General features: G+C 57.0%; 4 protein-coding genes across 5 annotated transcripts; 3 read left to right on the top strand and 1 right to left on the bottom strand.

The window, feature by feature from the left end:
- Positions 1 to 596: 596 nt before the first annotated feature.
- On the top strand, positions 597 to 5,088 carry FAM219B (family with sequence similarity 219 member B). Its single transcript, XM_050903490.1, has 6 exons — positions 597 to 680; positions 1,934 to 2,036; positions 2,312 to 2,402; positions 2,819 to 2,896; positions 3,172 to 3,220; positions 3,776 to 5,088. Exons 1-6 carry the CDS (start codon positions 597 to 599, stop codon positions 3,932 to 3,934), a joined length of 564 nt encoding a protein of 187 aa, XP_050759447.1. The 3' UTR covers positions 3,935 to 5,088.
- Positions 5,089 to 5,409: 321 nt separating this feature from the next.
- Positions 5,410 to 9,054, bottom strand: MPI (mannose phosphate isomerase). The gene is made up of 8 exons (XM_050903113.1): positions 9,021 to 9,054; positions 8,434 to 8,561; positions 7,899 to 8,099; positions 7,673 to 7,814; positions 7,321 to 7,503; positions 7,024 to 7,197; positions 6,671 to 6,879; positions 5,410 to 6,210 (listed from the first exon to the last, which is right to left on the bottom strand). Exons 1-8 carry the CDS (start codon positions 9,034 to 9,036, stop codon positions 5,992 to 5,994), a joined length of 1,272 nt encoding a protein of 423 aa, XP_050759070.1. The 5' UTR covers positions 9,037 to 9,054; the 3' UTR covers positions 5,410 to 5,991.
- Positions 9,055 to 9,638: 584 nt separating this feature from the next.
- SCAMP2 (secretory carrier membrane protein 2) lies at positions 9,639 to 22,531 on the top strand. Of its 2 annotated transcripts, none has more exons than XM_050903114.1 (9): positions 9,639 to 9,745; positions 15,044 to 15,124; positions 15,801 to 15,890; positions 16,869 to 16,986; positions 17,736 to 17,864; positions 18,414 to 18,573; positions 19,091 to 19,192; positions 20,947 to 21,064; positions 22,133 to 22,531. In XM_050903114.1, the coding sequence occupies exons 1-9, from the start codon at positions 9,689 to 9,691 to the stop codon at positions 22,277 to 22,279; spliced, it is 1,002 nt and encodes a 333-aa protein (XP_050759071.1). In that variant the 5' UTR covers positions 9,639 to 9,688; the 3' UTR covers positions 22,280 to 22,531. The 2 variants fall into 2 exon arrangements, with proteins under 2 accessions (XP_050759071.1, XP_050759072.1); XM_050903115.1 differs by having other exon boundaries at positions 15,044 to 15,137; positions 15,811 to 15,890.
- Positions 22,532 to 23,831: 1,300 nt separating this feature from the next.
- On the top strand, positions 23,832 to 27,345 carry ULK3 (unc-51 like kinase 3). The gene is made up of 16 exons (XM_050903153.1): positions 23,832 to 23,933; positions 24,198 to 24,338; positions 24,538 to 24,658; positions 24,762 to 24,866; positions 24,961 to 25,104; positions 25,197 to 25,279; positions 25,378 to 25,533; positions 25,612 to 25,717; positions 25,845 to 25,885; positions 26,013 to 26,115; positions 26,210 to 26,274; positions 26,395 to 26,473; positions 26,565 to 26,605; positions 26,681 to 26,728; positions 26,809 to 26,863; positions 27,137 to 27,345. Exons 1-16 carry the CDS (start codon positions 23,832 to 23,834, stop codon positions 27,151 to 27,153), a joined length of 1,407 nt encoding a protein of 468 aa, XP_050759110.1. The 3' UTR covers positions 27,154 to 27,345.
- Positions 27,346 to 27,893: the final 548 nt, after the last annotated feature.

Raw genomic sequence — 27,893 nt, 5'->3', positions numbered from 1 at the left:
CGTCTGGGTGACCCTCTTGTACAATGCAGCTTGGCGGAGGAGGATGAGGAGGACTGGCAAAACTCTCCCTGCCCTTGGAGGAGGAATTTCCCCGTGACGAGGCTGGGGCTTAACGAAGCCTCCGCGGCCGGTGGGAGGCTGCTGTTGGCGCGGGGCGCGCTCTGGCCGCGGTGCCTGCTCGGGCTGGTGTCTGGCCGGGCCGGGAATCGCTTCCAGGAGAGGTGTTGCTCTGAAGAGCCGGTTTCCCGCCTCGGTTCTGGCGCAGGCAGGGGTTTTGGCAAAAAAAAGGGGGGAAAAGGGAAATCCCTTTGTTTTATTTCATTATTTCCCTCCTCACCCCCGCACCCCTCACACACCCCACCCCCCCGAAAGAGGGAATTTTTCAGGAAAACGGGACTTTGTGCAGGGAAGGGGTTCCCCGTCGCACAGCGGGCTCAGGGCGGGGGGCCGTGCGGGGCAGGACCGCTCGGGGTCCGGCGGGCGCGCTGCGCATGCGCGAGGGAGGGGCGCGCCATCTCCCCGCCTCCCATTGGCTGGGCCCCGCCGCCGCGCGCTGCCATTGGCGGGTGGCGCGGTGGGCGGGGCGGCGGGCGGCTATGGCGACGAGCGGCGGCGGAGCCGGGGCTGGGGCTGGTTCCGCTCCCGCTGCGAGCAGACCCGGCGGGCGGCGGGGACCGGGGGTACGTGAGGGGCCGGGGGGGGTATGGGGCATGTGGGGGGGGTATAGGGCTGGGGAGTGTGCATGGGGGGTGCTATGGGGCAGTATAGAGTATGTGCGTGAGGGGCAGTGTAGGGCTGGGGTATGTGCGTGGGGCAGTATGGGGTATGTGCACGGGGGTAGTATAGGGCTGGGGTATATGCACGGGGCAGTATGGGGTATGTCCATGGGGGTAGTATAGGGCTGGGGTATATGCACGGGCAGTATGGGGTATGTGCATCATGGGTATAGGGCTGGGGTACGTGTGTGGGCAGTATAGGGCTGGGGCATGTGCACAGAGGAGCAATATATAGGGGTAGAGTACGCGCATTGGGCTGTAAAGGGGGTATATGCCTGGAGGCACAGGGTAGGGGCAGTGTAGAAGCAGAGCATGTGCAGGGGGAATGTATAGGGAGAGGTATAGCACATACAGAGCGATACGGGGGCACGAGCAGAAGTTTGCTGCCTGCCCGGTTAATCCCGCTGGCTGGGCGGCCCCAGCTCCCTGCGCACGGAGTTATTCCCGGCTGTAAGGCTCTGCCCTGCTAATTCCGGCTCAAGACACTGACGCTAATCCTGTTTGTGCTCTCCGATCACCACCCCAGGTCCTCTGCGTTCTTTCTTTGTTAACTGCTTCCTCTAATTCCCCGTCCCTCCTGCACCGACTCTCTCCCCCTGTTTCCTGATATTTCCTCTATTTTCTTCATTAGTTATTATATTTGTAGAAGTTTTTTTCCCCTCTGTTGTCATTTAGCAGTGCTGGCTCTCCTTGACGATAAATGCCTTACAAACGGGGGAGGCTTTTCCTTGAAGCGTGGGGAGAAGCTTGAAAGGCTCAAAGCCTGCGGAGAAATTAAAATAAAGTATCCTTATATTTTATTTGATGAACCTGCTAGTTAAATCTCCTCCATCACGTCTTCTCCCGAGTATTATTGGAGTTAGGCTTGCAAAGAAATTGCTGGTCACCATGTGCGCTTTTAATTTAGCGTCGCCATTCCCAAATAATCCCTTCATCTGCTAACCGATCTGCTTATTCCTTTTCCTCTCCCTCCTCCGGCCGCAGCGCAGGGCTGGGGAGGAGGAGCTGTCCCCTCCCGGGTCTCCCCAGCCGACGTGGTGGCAGGTTTCCCTGCTGACGTTGAGTCCCCAAGAATGACCCGATGCTCTGAGATGACTCCGGTTTACTTCATCCCCATAGAGAGATGCTACTAAATGTGCTGCTTTCCCTTTTTTTAGCTGATTTGGGCTGAAAACAAGAGGCTGAACAAGGCGACGGATGCAGTGGAGAAAAGGGGACCGTACATCGTGAGCAAGCCTCCCTCCATTCATGCCAAGCTCCGTAAGTGATGCTCGGTGTCACCCCAGGGACTCTGCAAGGATTTGGGGAGTCATTTACACCTCTCGCCCAGGGCGGGAGTGACCGAAAGCCTTTTTATTCCTTGGTGGGATAAAACCATAAAAAAAAAAAACATAAAAACCCATAAGCCTATGGAAAGCACTGCAATGCCGCCGTGCTCTCCTTAGGACCAACCTGCAATGCCTCCCCCCCTCCAAAAAAAGACCCTTGGGGAGCGCTTGGGTGTTTTTAGCTCTGCCCCTGTGCTTGGCTTTCAGAGAGGCAGCGCGAGCTGGCGAAGGCAGCGCTGCGAAGGCAGGGGCTGCTGGGGGGACCCGCGCCGCACCAGCCGAAGCCGGCGGCTAAAAGGTCTGATCCCGTTTTTCTTTTCCCGAGACGCGTTTTCACATTCCTTGGGGAGACTGGGGAACTCGGAGGGTTAAAAAATGAGTTTGGGACCTTAGTCTGCTGGCTCTGTTGTGGCCAGCAAGCATCCGATAGGATAAAAGATAGCGCTTTTCCTGCAAAAGTGAGGAGTTGCTGTAGCAGGGGCCACGCTCCTCCTTCTCTTTGTTTTGGGGGTGGTTTGGTGTTACGGATTTAATCGGGTGGCCTAGAGCTTTGATGGAGTTTGTTCTTAGCTGGTGGTGGCCCTGGACAATGCCTGGGTGGGAAGGGACATTCAGGACCGGGATTCCTGCCCTGGCTCCTCAGTCCGTCAGCTCTGCGGCTGCATTTCCACACCAAAACGTCTGTTATGGGCTCGCTCCTCTGCTTTCCTGCAGATCGGTGAAGTTTAACAAGGGCTACACGGCGCTCAGCCAGACGGCGGATGAAAACCTGGTCTCCCTCGATTCGGACAGGTGGGGGCTGGGTGAATATCCCGGGATTTTGGGTGGGGGGTGTTGCAGGCTCAGAGCTAGCTTTTTTTGGGGATTGATTTTCCTTGTCACTTGTAGAGCATCTCTGATTGCACTGGGCACCTCTCAGCAGCGAAACGCTCCTGTTGTCCCAGATTTAACAAATCCCTTGGGCTTAGGCTGCCGGCTCCCTTTTTCCCCGCTGAGATTCCCTTGTCTGCATCCCAAGCAAAGATGCCGCTTCCCGGCTGGGTCTGACTGTTTCCTTCTTCTCTTAGTGACGGGGAGCTGGGATCCCGATGTTCCTCAGGCTACTCCTCCGCCGAGGCAAGTCCAGGGGTTTGACCCCGACGGCGCGGTCCCCGCGGGTTCCCTCATCCCCGTTACGCCTCGGGGTCTGTATAGGGGCTGAAATGAAGCATCACCCTATGGGATGTGTATGTGTGTGTTCATCTCGCAGAGCTCTGCTTTGCAAACTGCTGCCCTTGCTGCCCGATACATTTAAGCCACGCGTAAATCTCCCTTTTGCAAGCCCCAGCTGGCTGTCACTGCTTCACCTTTTGCACCTAAAGCATCGTCTGCCCCCAGACCCTGCAGTGGGGCAGCTGAAGAGCTCCGTCATACAAGGGTGTCAGATCCTGCGGTGTGTTTTGGGGTGCACAGGATGTGTGTCGGGGTGCTGCAGCCCAGGAAAAGCTTTTTGGTCTTTTGCTTTCGTCTTCTGTGCTCTGGTTGTGCTGCTTCTCCCCACGCAAAGGCACTGGAGGGAGGACGCCGTGCCCTTCTTGCTCGCAGCCCTACCCTTTGCAAGCCCTGGGACCTAAATTTTAACTAAACTGGGACTCATTTTAACCAGCTCTGCCTCCTTTGTTCCCCCCCCAGCAGGTGAACCAGGACCTGAGCCGGCAGCTGCTGCAGGATGGGTACCACCTCGACGAGGTCCCCGATGACGAAGATCTGGATCTCATCCCCCCGAAACCCATCGCCTCCTCTTCTTGCCCCTGTTGTTTCGGAGAAAATCTCTCCTGCGTGATTCAGTAGACGCCGCTCGGCCGGGGCCGTGCAGGCACGGGTCAAAAGCCAGCACTTTCTTTGTCCCGTGGGATGGCTGTTGGTGTCCGTGTCCCACGCCGGGACGGTGACACAAGGACTGAGCGATGCTGCGATGCCGCTCGTGGTGAGCAGCAGCAACCAACCAACCCCAAAGGACTTTTCCTTACACTCAGCAATATCAGGGAGAGGTGGCATGGTGACATTCAGGTGGCCTGGATGGGACCTGTCGCCTGGCTGGGGTGGGGAAGGAGGAGAGGCAGAGCCCGGGCACCTCCATGGGGGTGTAAAGGGAAGGATTTGGGAGGTGCAGCAGCAAATGCTCTTCGGTTTGCCTGACCTCCTCTTTTCCTCCTTTAATTGGCCACGTCGAGGATTAGGACCTGGCCCCGGACACGGTTTGCCCTTCCCAGCCCTCCGTAACGAAGAGGTGGTTGATGGTGGGGTCGAACTGCCGTGGTGTGGGACCGGGCTGGGAAGCCCCGAGATCCCTTTTCTATTTATTTTTGCTTTAGTCAGCCCTCTTCCCTGGCAGGCTGAGGCCAAGCGAGTGAGGCTGGGGTCAGCGCAGGCTGGCAGAGAGCTGCTTCATTTACCTGTCTCATGCTGCTTGCAATTAATTGCTGCTGGCTTCCCTCCTCCCAAAGCCTGGCCTGATCTGAACCAAAGATTGCAGCTCTGATGGAGAAGATAAGATGGGGGGAACCCAGCGGAGCGGACTGGGGCAGGCTGCTGAGCTTTAAGCGTCTGCATTTGTTATATCCACCAGCAGCTACCGCTCAGGCTGGGGCCTCCCCGCTTTCCACCCCTCGAGGGACCCGTTAAGTTCTGGGTTTGGAGCTAAGGGCTTGTGCCAGTTCTCCCCAAAGCTGCTTTGGCGCAGGCGAGGGGCAGCCCAGACCCCCCACGCCAGCTCTGCACAGCTCCTTTCGGGTGCGGATTTGGGGTGGCTGGGGAGTCTACCTGCTGTGAACCTTAAAAGCTGCCTTAAATCACGGTCCTGCTCTACTACATAAAGGACAATCAGCTTCTTATAAAGAAACCTTATTTAAATCTTTCATGTCTAGAGACCTGAACTGTTTTGGGTTTTTTTTTTTTTGTATTTTACTTGTCAAAGGGAGCACTCAATAAACTGGATCTCATTACTCGGAGGGTGTGTTGGTGCTGTGGCGGGGGGCTGAGCCCCGCTTCCCCCAGCAGCCCCACTCGGGAGGGCTCCTTCCCTGACCCCGCTCCATTTTCGGAGCGATCTGGTTTCCCTCGTCGCATTTTACCCCGGTGTCCTGTTTCCCCACGGAGCTGCCGTGTCGCCCGGGCAGATGCTGCCGTGGGGCGATGCGGGGAAGGTCGCAGCCGGCGCCGGGGGGATGCCGGAGCTGCCCCCAGCCTCCTCCGGTCCCCGAGCCCTGCAAGCACCAGTGCTTCTCCCCGTCCTCCTCCTGCTTCCTACACCATGCTGCCCTGCACCGAGGACAAAGTCACCACTTTATTCACAGCACCGGAGGCTCTCCAGCTCCGTCACCCCACCAAGCAGCCCCCTTTTACAGCCGGGGAAGGGGTGACATGGCTCAGAGGAGTGCCTGCCACCGGCCAGCCTTGGGAAGAGCCCACCAGGCACCCAGGAGCAGCAGAAAACCTCAGCATCACATTCACAGGAGGGAGCAGCAGCTCCTAGAAGCCAGGCAGAGATGCTCGAGACCTGGGGTGCAGAGCTCAGGCCTCCCTGCTGCTTCTCGGCGAGAAGGAAGGGGGAAAAAAAAAAAAATAATAAAAGGAGTCGCCGTATGGCATTAGCAGCACCCAGAGGGGATGACGCTACGGGAACGTGGCTAACGAGCTGCGAGGGGAGATGCTCTTCCTCTGCCCGCTCTGCTCCGCACCACGTCCAAGGAGTCGATTTGTAGAATTGCTCTTTCTATACGTGGGGTGCGGGCTGGTTTGGGGGTTTAATAGATGGAGGGGAAACTTCCAAGCGAGATGACTTTGCCCAGGCCAGTTTCTATCTACTCAAATGTGGAGTGATGGGGAGGAAGCATCCCGGGTCCCGCTCAGAGGAGGCAGCAGGCTCGGAAGAGCAGCATCCCGTCCGGTGAGGAGAGGTGGAGGGAGATGCTCTCGTTAGCGGAGATGAAGAGCACGGAGCCACGACGCAGAGTCATTTCGGAGGCTGCGGCTGTGGAGGTGCCCATGGCTGTCCCTTGGATCACCAGCAAGATGCTGGCAGAGTCCACGGCAGAGATGAGGTACAGCTTGATGGAGGGGGGGATCTGCAATGGAAACGGTCACCACGGCTTCAGTCTCCCGCAGATTTTCTTCTCTTCGGAGGGCTGGAAGGGGGTCATCCCCATTCCCACCCTGCTGCAGCCTTTGCTGTGCCCAGGCCACCCTGTGCCTGCAGCAGCCCAAGCCCAGGGACCTCGGCTTAGCTGAGGACACCCAAGCTGCACCCCCGAGACCCCTTCCTGGTCCTCCCTCTGCCCGGAGCTGCTGGAGAAGGTGAGCGAGCTCTAGGCAGGGGGAACAGGGGAGGGAGAGGAGCCTGCAGCGCTGCCCGGGGGTGACACAAGCATCCCTCCCATCCTCGCTGGGGCACTAGCTACAAGGGCGAGCAAACCCGTGCCAAGAAAACCCCAGCCAACACCGAGATGTGCTACCAAGAGCACAGCCAAGACGGGAGAGAGCCAGTGTCCCCTCCCGCGTCCCCAAAGCGGACCCATCGTCGCTCACCTCTATCCTCATGATGGCAAAGTCTGGCACGGGCGGGTCGTAGAGGTAGATGCTGGGGTCGAGCTGGCTCTGGGCAGCCGGGAAGATCTTGGAGCTGCTGGGCGCCGGCGTGTAGTTGAGCATCTCGCACAAGGTGAGGACGTCGATGAATTTGGGGGTGAGCCCGGCGCGCACCGTGTTATCCGAGCATGCCATGCACTCCACGCAGTCTGCGGGGACGAGGCAGCACTGTCAGCACACCCCAGCCCTCCCGCACGTCCCGGGGGGGTCCAACCTTGTACAGGAGACCGTGGCCACCCTGGGGGACAGTCCTTGCGGGGTCCTGGGTTAGGAAAGCCCACCGCGATGCTCACCTCCGTGCAGGTAGGCGTGGGGCTCGTTGGCTCCCAGGAACATGGCCTCCCCCGGCTCCAGCCTCACCAGGTTGAGGAAATAAATGGTGAAGCAGCCGATGTCCCCCGGATACTGGGAGTGCAGCCGCAGCAGCAGGTCCCCGTTGCTCCCCGTCGTGTCCTTCCCTTCCGCCACTGCGCGGGCACAGACCAGGCGCAACACTGGGGAGGGAGCTGGGGGGGTGCCCCATCCCCTCCCCTAAACATAGCCCCCCCCCAAACTGTTCTGGGGGGCTGCGGCGGGCAGAGAGGACCCACCTTCCTGGGAGATCCTCTTCACCAGCATGTTCAGCTGGTCGACGAAGAACTTCTTCTCGCTCTTCATCAGGCGGGTGAAGCAGACGCGGAGGGCGGCCGAGACGCCGCGGGGGTCGTCGCTCCCGCTGCGCTCCAGCTGCTCCGCCGCCACCTCCCCGATCAGCGCCCGCAGCTCGGGGACGCCTGCCGGGGTGGCCAGCCCAAAGTCATCCCCGGCGGCTGCCACCACGGGGGAGCCCAGCACCCCCAGCCCGAGGCAGCACAGCCACCGTCCCCACCCCGAACCCGCCGCAGGGAGGGAAGGTGGCACCGGGGTCTGACCTCGGCGACCGCCCTCCCTCGCCATCCTTACTCTGGAGGAAGGCGACGATCTCCTCCACCGGCCGAAAGCCGCACAAGCCCTCGAAGGGGGTGAGAGCGATGGCCATTTCGGGCTTGTGGTTGGCGTCGGGGTAGTGCTCGGGGAACTGGGCGTGCAGCTTCGCCGCCAGCTCCTGGAGAGGGGGGCAGAGGAGCTGGGTGACCTCCCCAGGGACACGAGGTCCGGCCGGGGCTGCCCCCCCCGGGGCTCTCCCTACCTTGTTGGGGTGCGCCTGGATGGAGAGGGCGGTGTTGACCGACAGCACCTTGAAGAGGAAGGGCAGGCGACCCTGGAAGGTGTCCTTCACCTTCGCCCCCAGGCAGGCGGGGTTGTCGGCGATCCACTGGCCCAGGGTCTTTTGGGGGATGCGGTTATCCCGGATGATGGCGTCGCCCCGGGGGTGCGTGCCCATCCAGAGCTGCAGGAGACAGACAGACAGACGGACCCCTGAGCCGGGCAGCCAACGGGGATGACTTGGGCTTTTCTCGAGGCTGCTTGGCCCCGGAGGCGATCGATGCGGCCAAGGCAGCTCCCTCGGGGGCTGAGTCACGCCGGGCTTCTCCTCTCCTCCTCCCCGGGCAGCCCCACAGCCCCCCGGGGCTATAGGGCACCGGGGACGGGCAGGGGATCCGCATCCCTCCCCGAGCCGGCCGGACCCGGGATGGCGAGAGCCGCAGCCGGTTGGGATGGACACACGGATGGGACGGGCACACGGCCAGGACGGACACACGGACGCGCGGCCGGGCACTGACCTCTGCGTAGGGCTGGTTGGGCTGGATCTGGACCAGGGGGTCGCTGCTGGCCAGCAGCTTGGCCACCTCGCTCTCCAGCCCCACCTTCCCCCAGGAGTAGCTCTGCACGGCGCAGGAGAGGGGGAACACTGCGGGAGGGAAGCCAGACATTATCGGGGGACAGGAATAACCCTCTGCCCCCCCAAAAAAACCTCCCGGGCACCCCGGCGGTGGGCAGCCCCAAGCCCCCGGCTGCGGGGTGAGAGGGGGTAAGGGTAGGGTGGGGACCGAGGGCTTTGGTAGGGAGGGTGTATTTGGGGAGGTGCAATTTTAAATCATCATATAGAGGGCTTGGGGGGCCCCGGCCCGCGGGCAGGGGTGGCGGTGCCTCTGCCCCACCGCCCTGGGGGTCCCCGGGGGGGTCTCCATCCCCGTGGGGGTGACCTGCCCACCCAAGGGTCCCCATCCCCACGGGGGATCCCACCCCCTGGGGACAGCCTACGGGCCCAGGGTCCCCCCCGGGAGGTGCCCTGCCCGCCGGGGGTGCCCCCCGCCCCGCTGCCTCCCCCCCCCCGGGCGGCCCCCGCCGCCCTCCGGGCCCCGCTCACCGCGGATCTCCGCCATGGCTCGGCCGGCACGGGAGGGCACGGCAGGGCACGGCAGGGCAGGGCAGGCCGGGAGCCGTAGTCCCGCGGCGGCGGCGGCGGCTCCGGCGGCGGCACCGCCTCCCCCGGCCGGGCTGGGCGGGGCAGCGCCCTACGCGCACCCTATAGCGGCCATAGGGGAGGGCGGTATGGAGCTGCGCGGCCGACGGCGCCCGGCCCGAGCACCGGCACTGCCCGCCCGCACGAAGCTCTGCGGGGTCTAGGGGGGGCTATAGGGGCTGCTATAGGGGATCTGCTATAGGGGATATTCTATAGGGGATATTCTATAGGGGACGTGCTATGGGCCCTATAGAGACACCCCCTGTAGAGCCTGCCCCCCTTTCACCCCCCCATAGGTCCCTCTATAGGCGCCCCCTTGTAGAGCGCGGCCCCACCTATAGGGTTAAACCGCCGCCCCCCCCTCCCCGCGCTATAGGCGGTGGACGCCGCTGTGACGTCACGCGGCCCCGCCCCGCGGGAGCCGCCCGTCCCGGCGGGGTCAAAGCGCCTGCGCGGTGGGCGGGTCGGGTCACGTAGCTGGTGGCGCAGGCGCCCCGGCTGCCCCGGAAGTGCCTGGCACGGCGGCGACGGCGGCGGGGGGAGCGCGGAGCAGAGCAGCGGGGACCGCGTCCATGTCGGGCTTCGACACCAACCCGTTCGCCGACCCGGTGGACATCAACCCCTTCCAGGTGGGCGCGGGGCCCGGGCGACCCCTTCCTCCCCCTGCCCGGTCCTCCCCTGCCCGCCGCCGGCGGCGGGACGTGGCACTGACTGAAGCGTCGCTGGCCAATGGCCGGTGCCGCTTCTCCCCGCTGCGGCCAATCAAGGAGAGGGGGCGGGATTAGGGGGGGGGATGTGCTGGGGCCGGGACCCCCAGGACCCCCCCGCTCCGGGGCCGTCCTGCCCCCTCCCCGCTTATCCCCCTCTGTCCGTGGCTGGGGGTCCCCGCAAGCCCCGGGGGTCCCCGCTCCTCCTCCCCAGCCCCCGGGGGTCACCCCGGAACGGTGTAACCCAGCCGGGATCCATCCCGGCTCTGTCCGCTGGCGCTGGGACCCCTTCCCGCCGTCGTTTGCTCGAAGCCCCCGGATCAGACCGCTCTTCCGTTCGAGGAGGGGTCTCCCATCGCCCTGTGCTTCGAGCCCCAGTCGCCCCCCACTTCTCCAGGCTTTGGGGAGGGGGGGTGCAGCGCCAGCCGTCTGCCCCTGCCTCGGAGGATGCCGAAACAGTTGCGGATACCTGAGTTGTAGAGGTATTAAAAATAATCGGGCGGGGGATCTCTCTTGGCTGAGCTACACGGCCATCTGACCGACTGCTGGGTCTCTTTGGGGTCTGTTTTTAACGTGCTGTAGTGTCAGCTCTTAAAACTGAGCCTATAAGGTGAAATGCATCCTTTGGCTGTGGTTTTCAGGGGCCAAAGCCTTTGAGGTTCTTGGAGACTTTGTCTGCTTTCACTGGGTTTGTCCTCTGTGGGATTAACCTCCGTGCTCTGAAACGTGGGATCATTTATGCAAGGAGTTGGCCAGGAGCAGCCTCTTGGACCCGACTTATGTGGCGGTGGTGTGAAAACAAGCGTCTGGGCTTTGACTTTCATCAGTGAGTGGCTGCGGTCGCTGCCTTACCTTTGCTGTTTGGCTGGGAAGTAATCTGCAGGAAGAGGTGATTTCCTGACCTCTGATTTTGTGGCCAAGCCAAAGTGAAACTGTTTGTTGATGGAGTCGAGTGTTTTGAGGAATCAAAGTGAAATCGGAAGGAAAAAATCCTTTCTTCTCCCTCACCTTCATTTTAATGGGCTCTTGTGTGTCTCGGGAACGGGAAGGGTTTGGATGACCCTGTTCCTGTAATATTCCTTCCGGGGGGGGGTGGAATATGGGGTAGCTCACACGTACAGCTCCTGTTCGTGTAGGGATTTATTGCTTTGGCACTGAGGAAGTAAATATTTTGCTGCTTTATGCACATTAAAGCTGTCCTGATATCTGACCGAACAGGGCCGTGCTCATGCTTTACTCACTGTTCAAACAAGAAAAGATTGGAAGCAGTTTACAACAGGTAGCTCTGGTGTCAGGCTTACTTTTTTAATGAGGACAAATGTACGTCACGCCGTGGATGCCACTGCAGTTGTCTGATGGCTCTTTGCAGCTACAGCTGGTCTTTGTGGCAGGTTTTATATCCTCCTTTCAGGAGTGTGAGGTTTTATGTTTACTTTTGTCCCTTTTTTTTTTAAAGAAAAACTTCCCCAGTCATCAGCAGCTGGACGCGAGGAATCTCTGACTGCTGCTGCCCGGAGCCTTGAAGCTCTGTCTCTCCGATTTGAAAATGGCATCTCATGATGTGGGACAGCACTGCCCCGGTCTAGTAAATCTGATGAAATGAGCCCATTCCTTGCCAGGGTTTGGATCCACACGCTGGTGCGGGGCTGGGGGGACGGTTTGCCTGCCCGGCAGGCGCTGACATCCCCTTCCACACGCTCTGGAGATCTTGCTGAAAGTCTAGAAGCGTCTTTACCCTCCCAGCCTTGTCACGCTGATGAATCTCTCTTGGGCAGAGCACCAGGGTTGTCTTTCCTTGTTGTGGATCCCAGTATAGCGCTTTATACTCTGTGAATCCTGACATAACTGGGGATCTTTGCCTTTTAAGGAGACTTTGTTCATGATGTTCAATAAGCTTGGTATAAAATAAGCTGGTTTGATCCTGTTAAAAATATCTATGGCTCTTCTTTCTGTTACTTATTGTAACCAGTTAACAAGAGATGATTAACTACCTTCTTTTATTCAGTAACCTGCTACAAGTGGCAGCTACCTCCAAAACTTTCATGCAAGCTTCAGACAGGGCTGGAAACTTCCATCCTCTTTAGAGATATCGATAACAAAATCCTTGAGGTTTCTCTCAATGCATCTTCCAGGCAGTGGCGGTGCTCTGAGGTCCTGTGCTGGTGGCTGACTGCAGGACTGGTGATATTTGGGGCAGTTACTGTGATATTTAGACAACCATGTTAAGTTCCAGGTGATTCTCATTTGAGTTCTCTTGCCTTGATGTCATCTAGAGAGGCATCTCATTTTGTTTTGTTTCTTTAACCTGTGGGAACAGGAAGAAATGGAAGAATATCCTTTCTTGCACAAACGTGTTGTATCAAAATCTTCCAGCAGCTCTGTCAGCTGGCACAGTGTGACAACAACTTTGTATTTGCATTAAACACTGTGTTTGAAAACATTTTTAATCTTCACGTCAGTGCAATTTGGTCCAAACACAAAATTATTCTGCACTAGGGAATCTGAAGTCATGAAAAATGACATCACGTATCCCTACTGCTTGCGGAAGCGATGCTAGGAAGGGCAACAAATGGGGATCTGCTTGCTGGCATTCTGCAGATCAATCTAATAACTGATTTGTGAGCACAAAGTTTGTGGCTGGACGTACTTATTAAATCAAGCGGAATAGCTGGAGAAGTAAGAGAGCCTTCAGGTGCTCAGGCTTTTCCTTAGCTCTGAAGCAGGAAAGAAGTTGAGAAGAATTGCTCGAGTTTACCTGGGGATCCTAACAGCTAAAGTCTCCAAAAGAAAAGGTACGTGGGACCTTTGGAGCAGAGGAGAGTGCCGTGACTTCCTCGGAGGAGGGACAGCTGGGTAACATGGCTTCACGTGGTTCAGTGGCTGAATTAAGTCCCTGTTGCCATGTTTCACAGCGTAAAGGATCAGGCCTGTGCTTGTTTCAAGAGAGTCAACTGCCTTTTGCTTTGTAGCTTGCAGAAAATAACTGTACAACGTGAGGTTTGTGGGCAACTTCTCATTCATCTCCTCTGTGTTTCTCGTGCTTACTCATCCTTCACGCTGTGTAGCCCAGGCTTGCGGAAGCTGGTGCCTTTATATGTTTCCCAGCTGCTGTTTTCCTTCCTGCCCTATCCAGGGCACAGAGGCACATGTCCAAACACACTTCAGCTTTGTTGCAAATTCCCTGCTCTCTGTATATCTATTTTAGACGCGCTTGCACAATAGCAAGCAAGTTAAGCTGAGCTGCCTTGCCTTGGCTGTACTGCCTAATTAAGTAATTTTTTTTTTTAAGCTACGCAGTAAGATGAGAGGTCGTCTCCCTTTGAAATCAGACTGTTCTGCAGCTGGAAGCAGTGAAACACTGGTGCTGCTCTCCCTGCCCTGCACAGGCCACTGGCAGCCTGCCCTTTCAATGGTAGTGCTGCGCTGGTGAGCCTCTGGTTAATTTAGGAGCTTTCTTTTTGAATGGAGGCGAGCAAAGGGAAGGAAAAAAAAGTGTGTTTTGCCTCGGTATTCTAGTGTTTCTCCTTATTTCTGAGCACTTTCCTCCCAGCCTGACCATTCAAGCTCTTCGCATGGTTATGCAGCCTTTGCTTTCCTCTTCCCATACCTTTAAGGGAGTTTCTCTTCCTTGTGCAGTCGTCTTCTGCTGGACTTTAGTCAGGCTGGGACCTCGCCTGGTCTGGATTAAAGGGTATTGCGCTAGCATGCGGTAGCTATCGTGCATTAACTGACTTGTAAGCTTGTGTTGACAGCCCGTGCGTCTGCAAAACTGATTAAGCTAAAGCCTCCAGAGGAGTAAGGAGTGAAATAAAACCTGTGCCTTGAGTCCTTGCAGCCCTTATTTCCAGCATGGCGTTTATGCTGGTGCTCCCCATTTTTTTTACAGCCCTGCCTGACCGGGGAGTTGTACTTCATCAAGCGGCATCCAAAACCTCCTTGTCTGAGATTCCCTCAGCCCAGGGTGATTCATAAACTAGTGCAACCTGTTGCGTAGGGAGTGCCTGCTATCGAGGAGATGTGTGAAGTTACTCATTAACTGTTCTGTACGCATCTTGCTCAGCAGAAGGCTGCGCTAAAACCTCGGGGAATGGCTGCAGCGGGTTTCAGACAAGCCAAATGACTTTCCTGCAGCACACGGACTCGGTCAGCCCCTGCACGCCTTGATTGCTCACTCTTGCCTTGTCACAGCCTCAATTGCTTCTCACCCCATTAACCACAAAATTAAAATGACTGATCTTGAGACCTGAGTCGCTGGGGGAGAGAGGGAGGGATAAAAAGCCTTTTTTATTTTTTTTACCCATGCCCAGCTATCAGGTTGCTAGGCTGTTCTCACAGTAGCATTTCCGAGTTCAAAAAGTACCTTGTTTCTCTAATAACTGGGGAGAGAAGCACTCCAGAAGTTCAAGTCTGGCTACCAGAGGGATCTCTTTATGGAAAGTAGTGTGTATAAAAGAGAAGATAAAAATAGCTAAGTGCATTGCAGGTGAGGGAAGAAAGGCATTCTCAGTAGAGGTGCAGAGAGCCTTTTTTTAAACAGACTATTTGATGGAGACGAGTGGAAGATGCTGTGAGTGCAGGTGAATGCAGCTGTTATGCCAGCAGCCTTAAAACCTCCAGAAGTAATTGGTGTCACACCTCCAGCTCAATTTTCCTGAGTGTTTTACCTTTTCAGAGCAATCATTGGCATTTTAGCTTGCTGGTCCGAATGCCCTGGGTGGTAGCTGACGCCTGTCAGCCAGGACCAGTTGTACCTGGAAACTCATTTTGTGAGGCTCTGCTGTGCTTTGTGGATCCTCGCTCGCTTTGTGGTGCAGGTGAGGTTTGGGAGGTGGTCCTGGGTGCCCAGCAACGTTCTGACCGTGGGTGAATGAATCCACGTCCTGCTTCAGGTCTCTGGAAATTAGGAATAAGTCGCTGTAGGTAAGTGGTAGTAATCTGCAGAAAGGGCTCCTGTGCCAAAAAGCTTGTTATAGTTCTTCAAATATACCTCTTGGCTGAACAGGAGATGACTTCTGCCCACAAATCTTGCCTTGCTGATAGTAATCTCCTTGGTTATTTAAATTCATTGCCAGCCAAGGCCATCCGCCTGTGGCGAGGGTGCGTTTCGCCCCATCCTGTGCCCGGTTAACAAGTGAATGGAAGGCAGGCAGCGTGGATAACGTGTAAGCTAATGATGACCTGTGTCCGATGCTGATTTGTCTTTGCGCTCTCTCCTTTCAGGATCCCTCGGTGACACAGCTCACAAACGCTAGCCAAAGTGGCTTGGATGAATTCAACCCCTTTTCTGAGAGCTCCCAGCTGGTACGTGCCACGTGTCTTTGCGCTAGGTATCTTGGTGGTGGTTTTAACGGTGTAGAAGGTCCCTTGGTAGGTGAAGCTTAAAAGAGAGAGAGTGTGAGGCATTCGCAGCTGATTTCCCCACGGACAGTGTAGCTCATAGTGTGTGTGGTAAGCTGCAAGCAACTGCTCCTGCGCTGGAGCACTAATAAACTCCCAGCTGGAGCTCTCCACTCGCATGGAACAGCTTCTCTCAAACTCGCTGCTGGCTCACAGTGAAGCCATATGAAGTGTGAAGGGGAAGATGTTTTGTGGCAGGACACATCAATATTTATTTGGTCTCCGGGTTGGGAGCTGAACTGCTGCGGCGATGTCACTGATGGATCGCTGCAAGAACTTCATTCTTGTTTCTTGGCTGCTGCCGTGTGTGAGATGGGAAAAGGAGAACACGAAACCAGGATAAAGAAGTATTTGCAGTTCAAGCAACTGATCAAAATCCCTTTTTGTTTCTCCTTTGCCTAATACCCATAATCCTCAGGTGCCGCTCCCCCAATGCATTAAGGAACTAACAAATTTTTGAAAATGCAGAATTGCTTCCTGCTGGTGCTTTCTGCTTTAGCAGTGCTAAAACTTGAACTATTCTTTGCTAAAAGAAGCAATATGTAACGTTTTTGCCTTGTTGCTTGTGATTTATACGCAGACAAATGCAGCGCGGACGACGCCGGCCACACAGCCCTCTGGCCACTCGCAGCCTGCTGTTCTGCAGACATCCGTGGAGCCCACTCCCCAGGTATGGCAGCCCCTCGCTGGAGAGTGTGAAGGAGCTCCCGTGGGCCTCTGGAGGCATGCGGGAATAGGAGGGGAACGGGATTCATTGGGTTTGGGTGTGGGAAGCTACGGGTGATCTTTTAAACTTGCATTTGTACCTGCCTTGCAAAGCAGATCTCTGTAGGGAATATATACACGCAATTCTTCTTATGCCTTTTCCCTCTCCCTCTGGTGGCAGAGCTCACTTCACCTTGTATCCTGTTTGCTCTGGCTTCCCTCTGCAAACACTGAAATGTATCCTGCTAATGCTTTTAGCTTAGTTCTGGTGACTGGTCAGACATGCTCGGTTCCAGGAGTGTAAATGCAGTCTAGCTATACGTTGCAGCTGCTGCTTAGACAGGCAAGCAATTACCTGACTACCAGGACCACCTCATCCAAACAACAGAGAAGCTGAGGCTGCTAGGAGAAAGGGTCAGTTCTCAGAATAGCAAACGGGTAGAAGAGATGCCCGAGAGGTGTGGTAGACAGCTGTCTTGCCTTTCCTTTGAACCTCCTCTCCTAGCTGGGAAGGGAATTGTCCTGGTAAACTCAAGAGTCCTGCTCGCTGCTCTGTTGTAAGAGCGCTTAGAGCAATGAGGCTAACTGGAAGGTAGAAGAAGCTGCAAGGAAAGCGTAGCTTTGCTGAAAGGGAAGGGCATAGAGGATGGGCAACAGACTGGATAGCCTCCTGAGGGCTCTTCCAGCCCTGTCTTCCCATGGGATAAGAGAGAAACATCTAGGTGGAGCTCTGCATTGATCTTGATTTCGTCCTCCAGCAGGTAAGGCAGAAAGCCTTAAGATGTTTCAGATCAGCCATGGGTGTTCAGCTTTCGTATTGTCCTCAACACTTGCTATTGAATTGCCTTTGCTTCTGGTCTGGTCTGGCATCTGGTGTGTTTGCTGGTGGTGTTGCCGCTGCCTCGGTTAGGGAAGGACTTACCTTTTTCTCCCCCTACTTTAGGCTGTGGCTGCGGCAGCACAGGCTGGGCTTCTTCAGCAGCAGGCAGAATTAGAGAGGAAGGCAGCTGAGCTGGAGAAGAAGGAAAGGGAATTGCAGAGTAACGCAGCCAGCATTAATCGTGAGTACTGCTTCCTGCCATGCCCTGTCCGCAACGAGCGTGATGCCCAGGGAAGCCTGGGTTGCTTGGTTTGTCAGGATTTGATGAAAGCTCAGCCTGTCCAAGTGTATGCAGCTTTTTTAGAAACCATGTGTCTTTCCTCTAGTCCTTCACAGCTGTGGCAACCCTCTTGGGACTGTACCTGTCATCCCATAATTGACAAGGTGGGAGACTAGCTCAGAGACGAGATGCTGGAGACCAGCTCTGGTGGGTCTCTGCCCTCGAGCGTGCTCTCAGCATCTGCATTTTGGCCCCGTTAAGTTCTTCAAACACCAATTTTGTATCTGTGTCCGAGCCGTTGTGTGATGCTGCCACGTTAAGGCTTTTCACTGAGAGCGATAAAGCTTTTTTTTCTGTCTCTTAACCAGAGCAAACCAGTATTTTCCCCTAACCGTGATTTTTTAAATGGCTGAATCTGGGCTTGCAGCACCGAGTGGCGATGGTTGTGATGGCCCTTTGGCCATTGCAGGGGAGTGCTGCCTCCCACAGAGGAAAGCCTCAAACCAGGCTGACCTGCCTTGCTGCTGCCAGCAGAGTTAACAGATCCCTGCGCTGCTGCCTGCTCAAACCTACTTACTTACCAAGACCTAGCCTCTTCCAAGGTTTTAATGTCAGTATATATGAATGGCTACTTGCAAATTATGGCGTGGGAATGAATCTTTCCGTGAGAGAAGAGCAAGTGAAGAACTGCTCCTTTCTCCTTTCCACAGCGAGGCAAAACAACTGGCCACCTCTTCCCAAGAAGTGTCCGATCAAGCCGTGTTTTTATCAGGATTTTTCTGCGGACATCCCAGCTGACTACCAGCGGATATGCAAGATGCTGTATTACTTGTGGATGTGTAAGTAATAGCTTGAACTGCAATAAAAATTCTTTCTAAGAAGATTTTGTATCAAATGCTGAGCTTTGACCTACAGGAAATTCTGTAGGTGTTGTCTGCAAGGGTAAAATAATGTCTCCCCCCCTTTTTTTTTTTTTTTAATGAAGGCAAATGTAAAGGACTCCAAGTTTATGCTTTGGGAATAGCTCATTCATGACAGAATTTTGATTGTTGTTTAATGGAGACTTTAACAACTCTCCTGAGACTCTGAAAGACAGCGGATAGCGCAGTTCAGAGATCAGGTGCAAAACAGTCTCAACTGTATTTGTCAATTTTGGTGCTCTGAAAAGATTTAAGATTTGGTTGTAAGCGGCAGGATCAGATGAGGTTCTTAGGTTAAGCTCTGTTTTCCTTTCAAGGGAGGGAAGGAAATTAGATGGCCCAAAGGCTCCTTAATTTCTGCAGAGCTCCATGTGTTCAGTGAGAGATTAGGGATGCTTGGAGAGACTTCTGAGTTCTCCAAGAACTTACTGATGGTTTTTTTTTTTTTCTCTCTCCCATCCCGAACAGTGCATTCGATTACCCTGCTCCTAAACCTGCTTGCTTGCTTGGCATGGTTCACAGTCCGGATGGAAAGAGGAGTAGACTTTGGTCTCTCGATCCTGTGGTTTATTTTATTCACCCCGTGTGCCTTTCTCTGTTGGTACCGACCAATTTACAAGGCTTTCAGGCAAGTACTGTTTTGTTCTGCAACAGGGATATAACTTTAGTGGGAGGAGCTTTAGCGTTATCTGTTCCGATTGTATGTTGCCTGCAGGATTTTTCCAGCTCTTTGCATCATTAAATAGATCAAACCCACTTGTTCCTAAACATATTAGAAGCATCTGACAGAACTTGATTATGGTGGTCTTTTTTTCATCTTGAAATCCAAGCCTAGCCAATCATAGGGTCCTACTTTTTATTAATTTCTGAGAAACTGTTTGGTACATTAATGTGTTGAGCACGCTGTGTGTGTTAAGGAAGCTGCCTTCAACCCATCTTGCACCAGGCAGAGTGGTGGTTTTGTGATACATGGTGGACATGTTGTAAGTTGTTTTGCTGCGTGAGTTCCTTCTGAAATCACCTCCCCTTAGCGGCTTTCCCCTGGAGGAAGGGGTTCACTGAATTTGTTTCCCCCCTCTTAACAGGGGGAGTCTGTACAGCAGTCATGTCCCTGGGTTTCACTCCTGCTGCCATCTCTCCTGCAGGTCTGACAGTTCCTTCAGCTTCTTCGTCTTCTTTTTCATCTTCTTCTGCCAAATAGCAATCTACATCATCCAGGCTGTTGGCATTCCTGGCTGGGGAGACAGGTAAGCTTGGTTTCACGGGCTGCCCTGTCACAGCCCTGCACGGATGCGCTTTCTCACCAGGGCTGTGACTGTCAGAAGGTTTGGGGTCCGTTTCTGACGGCTGTCTGTTCTTTCTGCCGTGGGTTTTCCTCTCTCACCTGATACACAGCTTTGGCAGATCCCAGCTGGGCTGCCTCTCTCCTCCGCTCTTCCCGTCCTAGTCCCAGCAAAGGCATGTACCTTTGCTGCTGCCACTGTGGGCCGGCGCTGAAAGGAGTATGTGAAATCTTCCACGCCTCCTCTGCTGCTTTCCACCTCACTTAATACGTACAATACTTATCCCTTCTTGATGCTGAGCCTCTAGCGTTGACCGCATCTGCCTTGTGTTAAAATGGAGCCTTCCCTGATAGAGGCTGTAGCGTAGGGGTGAGGGATCTCTGACCTGGAGTCTGGGTTCGGCTTAACTCGATACTGCTGCTAGCAGCCTGATTCTGTCCCCAAACTCCTCCTGAATTTCTCTCGAGTGTGTTGTCGGTGGCTTGTGCTTCAAAAAATAAGCAGAGAGGGTTTTCCCCTCACCCTTTCTTGATGGCATCGTACAGAAGGGTGAGTCTGGGCTGCTGGAGTGGGTCCAACAGGCCTCTTGTCAGCAGTTGCCCCCGGCAGTGAAAGCACTGGCTTTCTTTTGGCCTTGCTGCGTTGGCCGCGGATCAGATTCCCAAGTTAACTGCGAACAGTGAAAAGGTTAACAGCTAGTGGTTTTTCTCCTGAGAGGGAGCCTTCAGGTGATGAGCGCAGTGAAACTGCTGTCTATTTTTGCCCGCTGCCTGCAGAACGGCTCATGGGCAAAGCTGTCCTTGCGCTCCCTCCCCTGCTAGCTGGTGCTGCCTTAGTCATGGGGGACTGGGAGGGGGCACTCCGTTTTTAGTCTGACTTTGGAGAGCGTGCGTTGAGCTTTCTGCTACGTTTCCTCGAGCCAGAGAGCGCATTTATTTTTGGCTGTAGTGCATGTGTAGTGCCTTTCCGCTTCCTTGTAATGAGCGCATCAAATGGGACGGTTTGGCTCGCTTGATTCCCTCTCTCCTGGTGGCACCCGGCTCGCTTGGTTTAGCGGTTGGAAAGATTCCTTTCTCCAGCACCCAGGAGGGTGTTTTGAGTGAGGCATCTCGGTATTTTCACCCACAGCCAAGCACCAATAACTCCCAGCGTCCTCCCTGCCCCTTCCCTTCAACAACTGCCAGTTTCCTCCTTCCCGTAGCTCTAACTTCATCCCTTCCTTCCTCGTCCTCCCCCTCCCGAGACTTACATCCCTGGCCACGCAGAGCTGTCACGGTGACATGTAGGTCTAGGCTCCGGATCTGCCAGCTGATCTCTTCTAATTTAGATGTACCAGCCTATCTTTACACTACTTGGCTGAATTTTGAGAAGGTGCTCGTGGAAGCGACGTGATTTATGACGGCGCCAAGGGTGTTGATTTTGCTGCTTAAGGGGGGCGGTCGAGGGGCCAGGGCTGTAACGCGGGTGGGGTGAGCATGATTCTGTTGTGTAGAGGTGGATTGCTTCTAAAAATGATAAGGAGAACTCTGGCCCCAAAACGAGTGCCTGGATGAGCTCTGGGTCCCTGTTTCCACAGCCGTTACGTTTGGTTTTGCGCTTCCCTGTAACCTTCCCCCAAAGGCTCTTGTGCAACCGTCGGTGCCTCTTCTCCCTCTGCACCATCTCATCCTGCGAATCGAATGCTCGCCGTGCTCACCCTGCTCTCCTCTCTCTTGCAGCGGATGGATTGCGGCGCTGTCTGAGCTGCACGGGAACCCGGCCGTGGCTGTTATCATGATGGTGGTGGCAGGATTCTTCACCCTGTGCGCGGTTCTCTCGCTCATCCTCCTGAAGCAGGTGAGTGACTCGGAGGCAAGGCGAGGTCTCGGCTGAATCGCACCTCCACAGGTCAGGCTGCTCCCAGGGTATCCTGGGGTTGCCACCTCCTCTCATCTGTCTGGGAATTAGCTTGCTTTTGAAGATGTAATCGGGGCATTGTCAAGAGCTTTTAATGAAAGTATTTTTGCTTGTGCTTCCTGCACCGATGCCAAGTTGCTTGAACACTAAGGGGACTTGCAGGTGGGAAAGTAGCCTTTGGGGACGGAACAAGAGGCACAGATGCTTCAGTAAGGCACGCCATTAACCATGCACGTTAGAACAAAGGAGGGTGTAGTAAGGCTTGCTGCATTGGCTGCTGTCCAGAGAAGATGGCCAGCGAGGTCCCAAATCTCACACTCATCAAACACGGACATCAAATTTATTGCACCTCCCTCTAGCTTGAGTCTGTCCAGAGCTGGCTGAGCAGAGAAGGCCATTGCTTTGTTCGGGTATCCAGGGCTTTACAATCGCTGCTGCCACGATGTTGTGGGACTTTTCAAAGCCTGGTGAGATCCAAACGAGTTCCTTCCCGCTGGCTCCCAAACACAAGCCGCCCTTCCTCCTTCTGATCGACCACATGAGGGTTGCATTTCTGCAATTAACAGCAGAAATGTAGCTTTGGGGAAGGCAAGGACAGGCTGAACTGGTCCTGTTTCTATTGCTTCCTTCTTCTTTTCTCCTCAATTGTATCGTGAAGCAAATACCTGATGCTTGCGGTTGCAGGCGCCTTCAGGTCCCGCCCTGCAAGTGTCTGTAAATGCAGGGGTTAAGTGTCCGTACCATCACAGTGTGGGGAGAGGAGTTTTTGGTCTGATACCCACCATTTTGCTGAGACCTCCACATTTTAGAACAACTGAGGGTGTCCTGAAGTCTGCAGCATCACGTGCTGGGTGAGATGGAGCCAGTGGCTCCAGCCCGTCCTCTCTAGCTGCCAAGAGAGCTGGTTAGCGACGGGGCCGAGAAAAAGCAAGCTGGCAAGCAAAGTGTGTGCAGCAAGCCCACAACTACATGCTGGGTTTTTTTTTTTATTCTCCTTCTGTTTCCCAGGTGCATTCCCTGTATCGGCGCACAGGAGCCAGTTTCCAGAGGGCCCAGGAAGAGTTTTCCCAAGGCATCCTCACCAACAGGGGCTTCCAGAACGCAGCCGCTGGGGCAGCCTCCTCAGCTGCACAGAGTGCTTTCCGGGGAAACTAGCCCTTCCCGGGGCTGCCTCCCCCTCGCTTCCTCTGCCATCGTCACCCCAACCTTCTTTTTTTGTTGTTTCTAAAGATGCACTTTTTGGGGGTACCATGTTAGCTCTGTGATGCCGACTCCAGATGAGAAGAGGTCTGGTTTCTTAGCTTCAGCTGGCCTATGTTTATGACGATTAGTTTTCCCTGTCTTGTTTTAGGGTGTGGGGAGATAGGGGAGACATTCTCCGAAGCAAATACATTTCTCTATCCCGGACATACTGAGTGTTTGTCTCTCTCCCTCCCCCTGCCCTGTCTGTAGCAGGAAGGCGAGGGGAAGCAGGTTTGTGATTTTACTCTCTCTCTTCTATTGGCCTTTGCTATGAAGAATTTGATTATCTGCTGTTTTGGGGGAGGGTTTGTAACTTGCATGTAGATTATGTCGTTAATTTTAAGAGCGGAAACTGTACTTTTGGTTTATTACACTTACACGATGCTGCATTTTGACCTCTTAGCTGCTCGGCTTCCTGAGAGTCGGGGTAACGTGGCATGAAGGAAAACCTGGGAGCAGGGGGGGTTAGAGAGGAGGGGAAAGGTCTTTCTCCTTGTCCCCCCGGGCCAGATCCCCCCTCCGCTTCCACGAGGATCCTGCAGACGATGGCCCTCGGGGCTCCTGTGCCCTTTCGCCAGCACCCACGGCCACGGAGAGGGGATCAGCGGGGCCTCGGTCTTCACGGTGGCCTTAAACCAGGGGAGGGAGGGGAAAAGGGATTGCCATTTGACTCGCCAGCTCTGCTGTTCGGGAGCAGCGGCACTGAAGACGCCAGCTCAAACGCCACGCGGTGCCTGCGACGTCCTTCTCCAACTAACCTTGAGAGCCTGCCAGCCGGGAGCGTGAATGAATTTTTCTCCAGGGACAACTCCTCCCTGCCTTCCTCCTCCTACGTTATTATTTTTTTGAGCTGGGAAAGAACTGGTTTGACACATTTTGTTGTGGTGGTGGTTTTTTTTCCAGCTGGGAAAGAACTGGTTTGTGTGTTTGGCTCCGAAAGCTGTGTCCTGGGCTGGGGTGTCCCTTTGGATGTGGATGAGGTGCAGGGGTTGATGTGCTGGTCGGGACAAGGTGTGATGGGGGCGGTTTCTTCTCCCCCCCGCCCCGCTCTCCAGCCCTGTGTGTGGGTATCGATGCTGGAGGGGGTTTTACTTGCAGACTTGACTTTGTGCTGCCCCTTTCCGTCCCCTCCTGCCCGGGAGAGGGGTTGCATTTTGTGCCCCCATCCTTCGCTGGTGGGGTGGGGGGGCTGCCCAGTGCCCTCCCAGCCTCCTCATCCAGACATCGGCATTTTTACACCCCCTTACTCCTGTATTATTTTTTTTTTCGCCGCGTCTGATCTTTTTCATGTAAAAAAAAAAAATAAAATTAATAATAAAATGTAAATGTGCTCCAAACACAATCCACCTCCTGCCTGCCGGGGGGCGTGGTCAGGGCCGGGATCGGGGGCGGGGCCGGGGCGGGGCCAGGGCCGGGGCGCGCCGGGAAGGCGGAAGCGCGGCCGGGGGCCGGGGCGGGGGCGGGCATGGCCGGGGCCGGCTGGGCCCCGCCGCGCCTGGACGAGTTCATCCTCACCGAGCGCCTCGGCGCCGGCACCTACGCCACCGTTTACAAGGCCTACAGGAAGGTAGGGCCGGGCCCGCTGCGCAGTGTCCCCCTCCCGCGGGACCCCCCCTTTTCGCAGCCCCCCCCATGGGGTACCATCCCTCTAGCCCCCATATGGGAGCTGCTGCCCCCGGCCCGGGACCTGTCACCCCCTTGCCAGGGGTTCCTTCCCTCCCCTCCCCTCCCCACCCGGGACCCCCCTGGCAGGCTGGGGAACGACCCCCAAGGTGGTTCTTCGGGTAGGGGGGTGTACAGGGGGGGCTCCAGGGTTGGCTCCCCTTGGCAGAGGGACACGCGCGAGGTGGTGGCCATCAAGTGCGTGAACAAGAGGAGCCTCAACCGGGCGTCAGTGGAGAACCTGCTGACGGAGATTGAGATCCTGAAGACCATCCGGCACCCACACATCGTGGAGCTCAAGGACTTCCAGGTGGGGCTGGGGGCTTCCCGGGGGGGGCTGAGCTAGCACCGGTCCGGCTCGGGTCCTGGGGTCCATCCTGGCTCCCCGAGGGTGTATCCGTGGGGCTCCATGCCAGCGACTGGGCAAACCAGTCCAGGCAGATGCTGCGTGGGTGCGATACGCGGCGGGACCGGCCGGGGCGGCGTGACGGGGTCCTCTTGCCTCGCAGTGGGACAGCGACCACATCTACCTGATCATGGAGTTCTGCGCCGGGGGGGACCTCTCCCGCTTCATCCGGATGCGCAGGATCCTCCCCGAGAAGGTGGCACGCATCTTCCTGCAGCAGCTTGGTAAGGGCACCCTGCCCGGCTCCCTCGGGCACCCTGCCCGGGGATTTTGAGGGGCAGGGCTGCGGTGGGGTCCCCCCTGCCACGTGCCCCTCTGCCTACCCAGCCTGCGCCCTGAAGTTCCTCCATGACCGCAACATCTCCCACCTGGACCTCAAGCCGCAGAACATCCTCCTGAGCGCCCCGGAGAACCCCCAGCTGAAGCTGGCAGGTCAGGGCAGGTCCCCAGGCAGGGGCTGGGGGTGGCTAATTCCTTCTCCCCCCCCCCCCCCAGCCCCGAGCTCTCCTCGCCCTCTCCCCTGCAGATTTCGGGTTTGCGCAGTACATGTCGCCATGGGACGAGAAGCACGTTCTGCGGGGCTCCCCGCTCTACATGGCCCCCGAGATGGTGTGCCGCCAGCAGTACGACGCCCGGGTGGACCTGTGGTCGGTGGGCGTCATCCTTTACGGTGGGCTTTTGCTTTTAACCCCCCGGGGGCTTGGCTCAGGGCTGGTTTCCCCCTCTCCATCTCCCCCCGCCGCTCCCTTTCCCCCCCCACAGAAGCGCTTTTTGGGAAGCCGCCCTTTGCCTCCCGCTCCTTCACCGAGCTGGAGGAGAAGATCCGCAGCGACCGGGCTGTCGAGGTAACGCGGGATGGGACGGAGCTGGGTGGGCTCTTGCAGCCCTTCCCCATGCCGGGGCTGCGGCAGGGCTGGTGGTCTCAGCCCCCTTCCCTCCCCAGCTGCCCAGCCGGCCCCTGCTCTCCCCGGAGTGCCGGGATCTCTTGGGACAGCTCTTGGAGAGGGACCCTTTGAAACGCATCTCCTTCGAGCGCTTCTTTGCCCACCCCTTCGTGGATATGGAGCACGTCCCCGGCCCCGAGAGCCTCTGCAAGGCGGTGAGCGGGGTGCTGGGGTGCTGGTCCCTGGGGACACAGCGGGGGCCGAGCCTTGAGCCCCCCCATTGTCACCCGCAGACTGACCTGGTGGTGGAGGCGGTGAAGAAGGATCAGGAGGGGGACGCTTCCGCTGCCCTCTCCCTCTACTGCAAAGCCCTGGAGTATTTTGTGCCAGCTCTGCACTGTGAGTCCACCCTGGGGGGCTGCGTGGGTCCCGGGTGGTGCTGGGTGCATTTGGGGGGGGGGCAGCACCCCAGGAGAGGCCAGTTTGCAGCCCACCCACCCCAGTGTTCGGTCACTCTCCCCCCTAGATGAAAGCGATGCTCGCCGGAAAGAAGCCATCCGGGCCAAGGTGAGCCAAAAATCCCTGGGGAGGTGGGGGACAGCATCCCCCCGGCTTAGCTTGGCAAGAGGCCCCCCCATCCTCTGTCCCCGGTGGCGGGGGTCCCCTCACAGCCCCCCCTCTCCGCTGTGGGCAGGTGGGGCAGTACATCTCCCGAGCAGAGGAGCTGAAGGCATTGGTCACCTCCAGCAGCAAGAGCCTCCTGCAGCAAGCGAACCCGGCCCGAGAGCTCCTTAAAGGTAGCGTTTTTTGGGGACCCCCCCCGCATCAGAGTGGGAAGGGTGCCCCCCCCCCCCGCCCTGGGGTGCTCCCCATTGCAACGTCCCCTTGCAGAGATGGCCAAGGACAAGCCTCGGCTCTGCGCTGCGTTGGAAATGGCTTCTGCTGCCATCGCTAAGGTGAGTCGTGGATTTGGGGGTCCCCTCTCCCCTCGAGTGGAAGGGGAAAGAGCAAGCCCGGGTGGGGAGGGAGCTGGCGCATCCCCCCGCCTGCAGCCCGGCCCCCCGGGTCTCTTGCAGGAGGAGGAAGGCAAAGATGACGGTGACACCCTGGAGCTCTACCAGCAGAGCCTGGGGGAGCTGCTGCTCCTCCTGGCCGGTGAGTTGTGGCCGTGGCGGGTGCTGCGGGGCAGGGGGACGGATCCTGCGCCCATGGCTGATCTGACGGCGCACCCTTCTTCCCTCTGCAGCGGAGCCTGCGGGGAGGCGACGGGAGCTGCTCCACGCGGAGGTGAGTGCCAGCCGTGGGACAGCGGCGTGTCCCCGTTGGCACGGCTTTGAAGGGACTTTCCTCTCTCTCTGCCAGATCCAGACCCTGATGGCCCGAGCTGAGTACCTGAAAGATCAGATGAAGGTACGGTTTCTTGGGGGGGGCTCTGGAGCGTGCCGGGGGGTGGCATTTGCAGGCTGGAAAATGATCCTCTCCCCTGGCAGATGCGGGAGGCACAGTCCATGGGCAAGGAGGCGCTGGCGGAGCCCGTCCGGAGCAGTGAGTCCCCATCTCCATCCCCTCTTGTCCCATCAGAGGGGGCTTGGTGAAAAGGGCCTGGGGAAGCGTCCCCCCTCGTGGCTGCGCTCCTGTGGCGGGGAATATCCCTACAGCTGCCACAGCCATGGGGATATTCCGGCCCGTGGGTGATCCCGACCCCGCACGCCCTCCTCTCCCCCTAGCATGGGCTCACCCGTGCCTGGGAGCCCACCCGGGCTGGGTGACGACGGTGTGTGCAGGCGAGTGAGTGCTCTCTGTCCCCCCCCGGCACAGCCTGTACCTTGCAGTGATGCCGAGGAGCCGGCCGGCGGGATGCTGCTCACCGCCCCGGCGCTGCCGTGCAAAGAGATGCCGTCGGCGGGGCAGAGGAAAGGCGAGGCTTTCATCCCGACCGCGTCGGGGTAACCACCTCGGGGGCTCACCCTTGGGTTCCCAACCCCGGGGGGTCCCACGGGTGGGTCCGCAGGGCCGTCTGCCCCTCTCCCCGGGCGCTGGCGTCAACTCATTTCCCAACAGGCGGAGTCCCCTCCCAGCCCTGCCTCGACCGTCTGCTGCCGCAGCCTCCCCTGACCACGGCGGGCGGGTTATTCCACTCTAATTCCCTCCGCTGGCTGCGACGGGCTGGGTATTTTTATCCTGGCACCGGGCTCTGGCAGAATATCCCCCCCTGCCAGTCGCATACGTCTCCTGCCTTTTCAGCTGGATGTTTCTTCCGCCTCCCGAATTCTTCTAGGGGAGCCCTGAGCATATGCACAGCCCAGACCCACAAAACCCCCACCGGTACCTCCAGGCTGTTGGTGACGGCAGCAGGCAGGGGGTCGGGGACGCTGCCTGCCCCTGCCCTCCCCTGTGCCTTTCTCACTCAGCAACTACCTCTCTGCGCCCACCGCCGCTCGTCCAGCCTCGAGCACCCCATTGCACTGGTCCCAGCCCAGCCATACCTCCTTCTCGCTGCTGGAGCATCGAGGTCGAGGCTTTTGCTTCCTAAACCTGCCGGCACTGGAGTCTGGCAGGTACTGACCGCATTCGT

This window comes from Gymnogyps californianus, chromosome 11 (genome assembly GCF_018139145.2).
Source record: "Gymnogyps californianus isolate 813 chromosome 11, ASM1813914v2, whole genome shotgun sequence".
In the NCBI taxonomy this organism is placed as follows: domain Eukaryota; kingdom Metazoa; phylum Chordata; class Aves; order Accipitriformes; family Cathartidae; genus Gymnogyps; species Gymnogyps californianus.
Note: the sequence above shows the minus strand (reverse complement) of the source record. Positions and strands in the feature narration are given on the sequence as shown.

What these genes read in the sequence shown, in the direction of transcription:
- ULK3 (XM_050903153.1), top strand. Translation starts at nt 23,832, where the DNA reads ATGGCCGGGGCCGGCTGGGCCCCGCCGCGCCTGGACGAGTTCATCCTC. An exon ending in CATCTTCCTGCAGCAGCTTG is followed by an intron (nt 24,659 to 24,761) that starts GTAAGGGCACCC and finishes CTGCCTACCCAG; the next exon opens with CCTGCGCCCTGAAGTTCCTC. An exon ending in AAGAAGCCATCCGGGCCAAG is followed by an intron (nt 25,886 to 26,012) that starts GTGAGCCAAAAA and finishes CGCTGTGGGCAG; the next exon opens with GTGGGGCAGTACATCTCCCG.
- SCAMP2 (XM_050903115.1), top strand. Translation starts at nt 9,689, where the DNA reads ATGTCGGGCTTCGACACCAACCCGTTCGCCGACCCGGTGGACATCAAC. An exon ending in CCAATTTACAAGGCTTTCAG is followed by an intron (nt 18,574 to 19,090) that starts GCAAGTACTGTT and finishes TCTCTCCTGCAG; the next exon opens with GTCTGACAGTTCCTTCAGCT. An exon ending in ATTCCTGGCTGGGGAGACAG is followed by an intron (nt 19,193 to 20,946) that starts GTAAGCTTGGTT and finishes TCTCTCTTGCAG; the next exon opens with CGGATGGATTGCGGCGCTGT.
- MPI (XM_050903113.1), bottom strand. An exon ending in CCAACCAGCCCTACGCAGAG is followed by an intron (nt 8,100 to 8,433) that starts GTCAGTGCCCGG and finishes TGTCTCCTGCAG; the next exon opens with CTCTGGATGGGCACGCACCC. An exon ending in TTGCCATCATGAGGATAGAG is followed by an intron (nt 6,211 to 6,670) that starts GTGAGCGACGAT and finishes TTTCCATTGCAG; the next exon opens with ATCCCCCCCTCCATCAAGCT.
- FAM219B (XM_050903490.1), top strand. Translation starts at nt 597, where the DNA reads ATGGCGACGAGCGGCGGCGGAGCCGGGGCTGGGGCTGGTTCCGCTCCC. An exon ending in GTCTCCCTCGATTCGGACAG is followed by an intron (nt 2,897 to 3,171) that starts GTGGGGGCTGGG and finishes TTCTTCTCTTAG; the next exon opens with TGACGGGGAGCTGGGATCCC. An exon ending in CAGGCTACTCCTCCGCCGAG is followed by an intron (nt 3,221 to 3,775) that starts GCAAGTCCAGGG and finishes TTCCCCCCCCAG; the next exon opens with CAGGTGAACCAGGACCTGAG.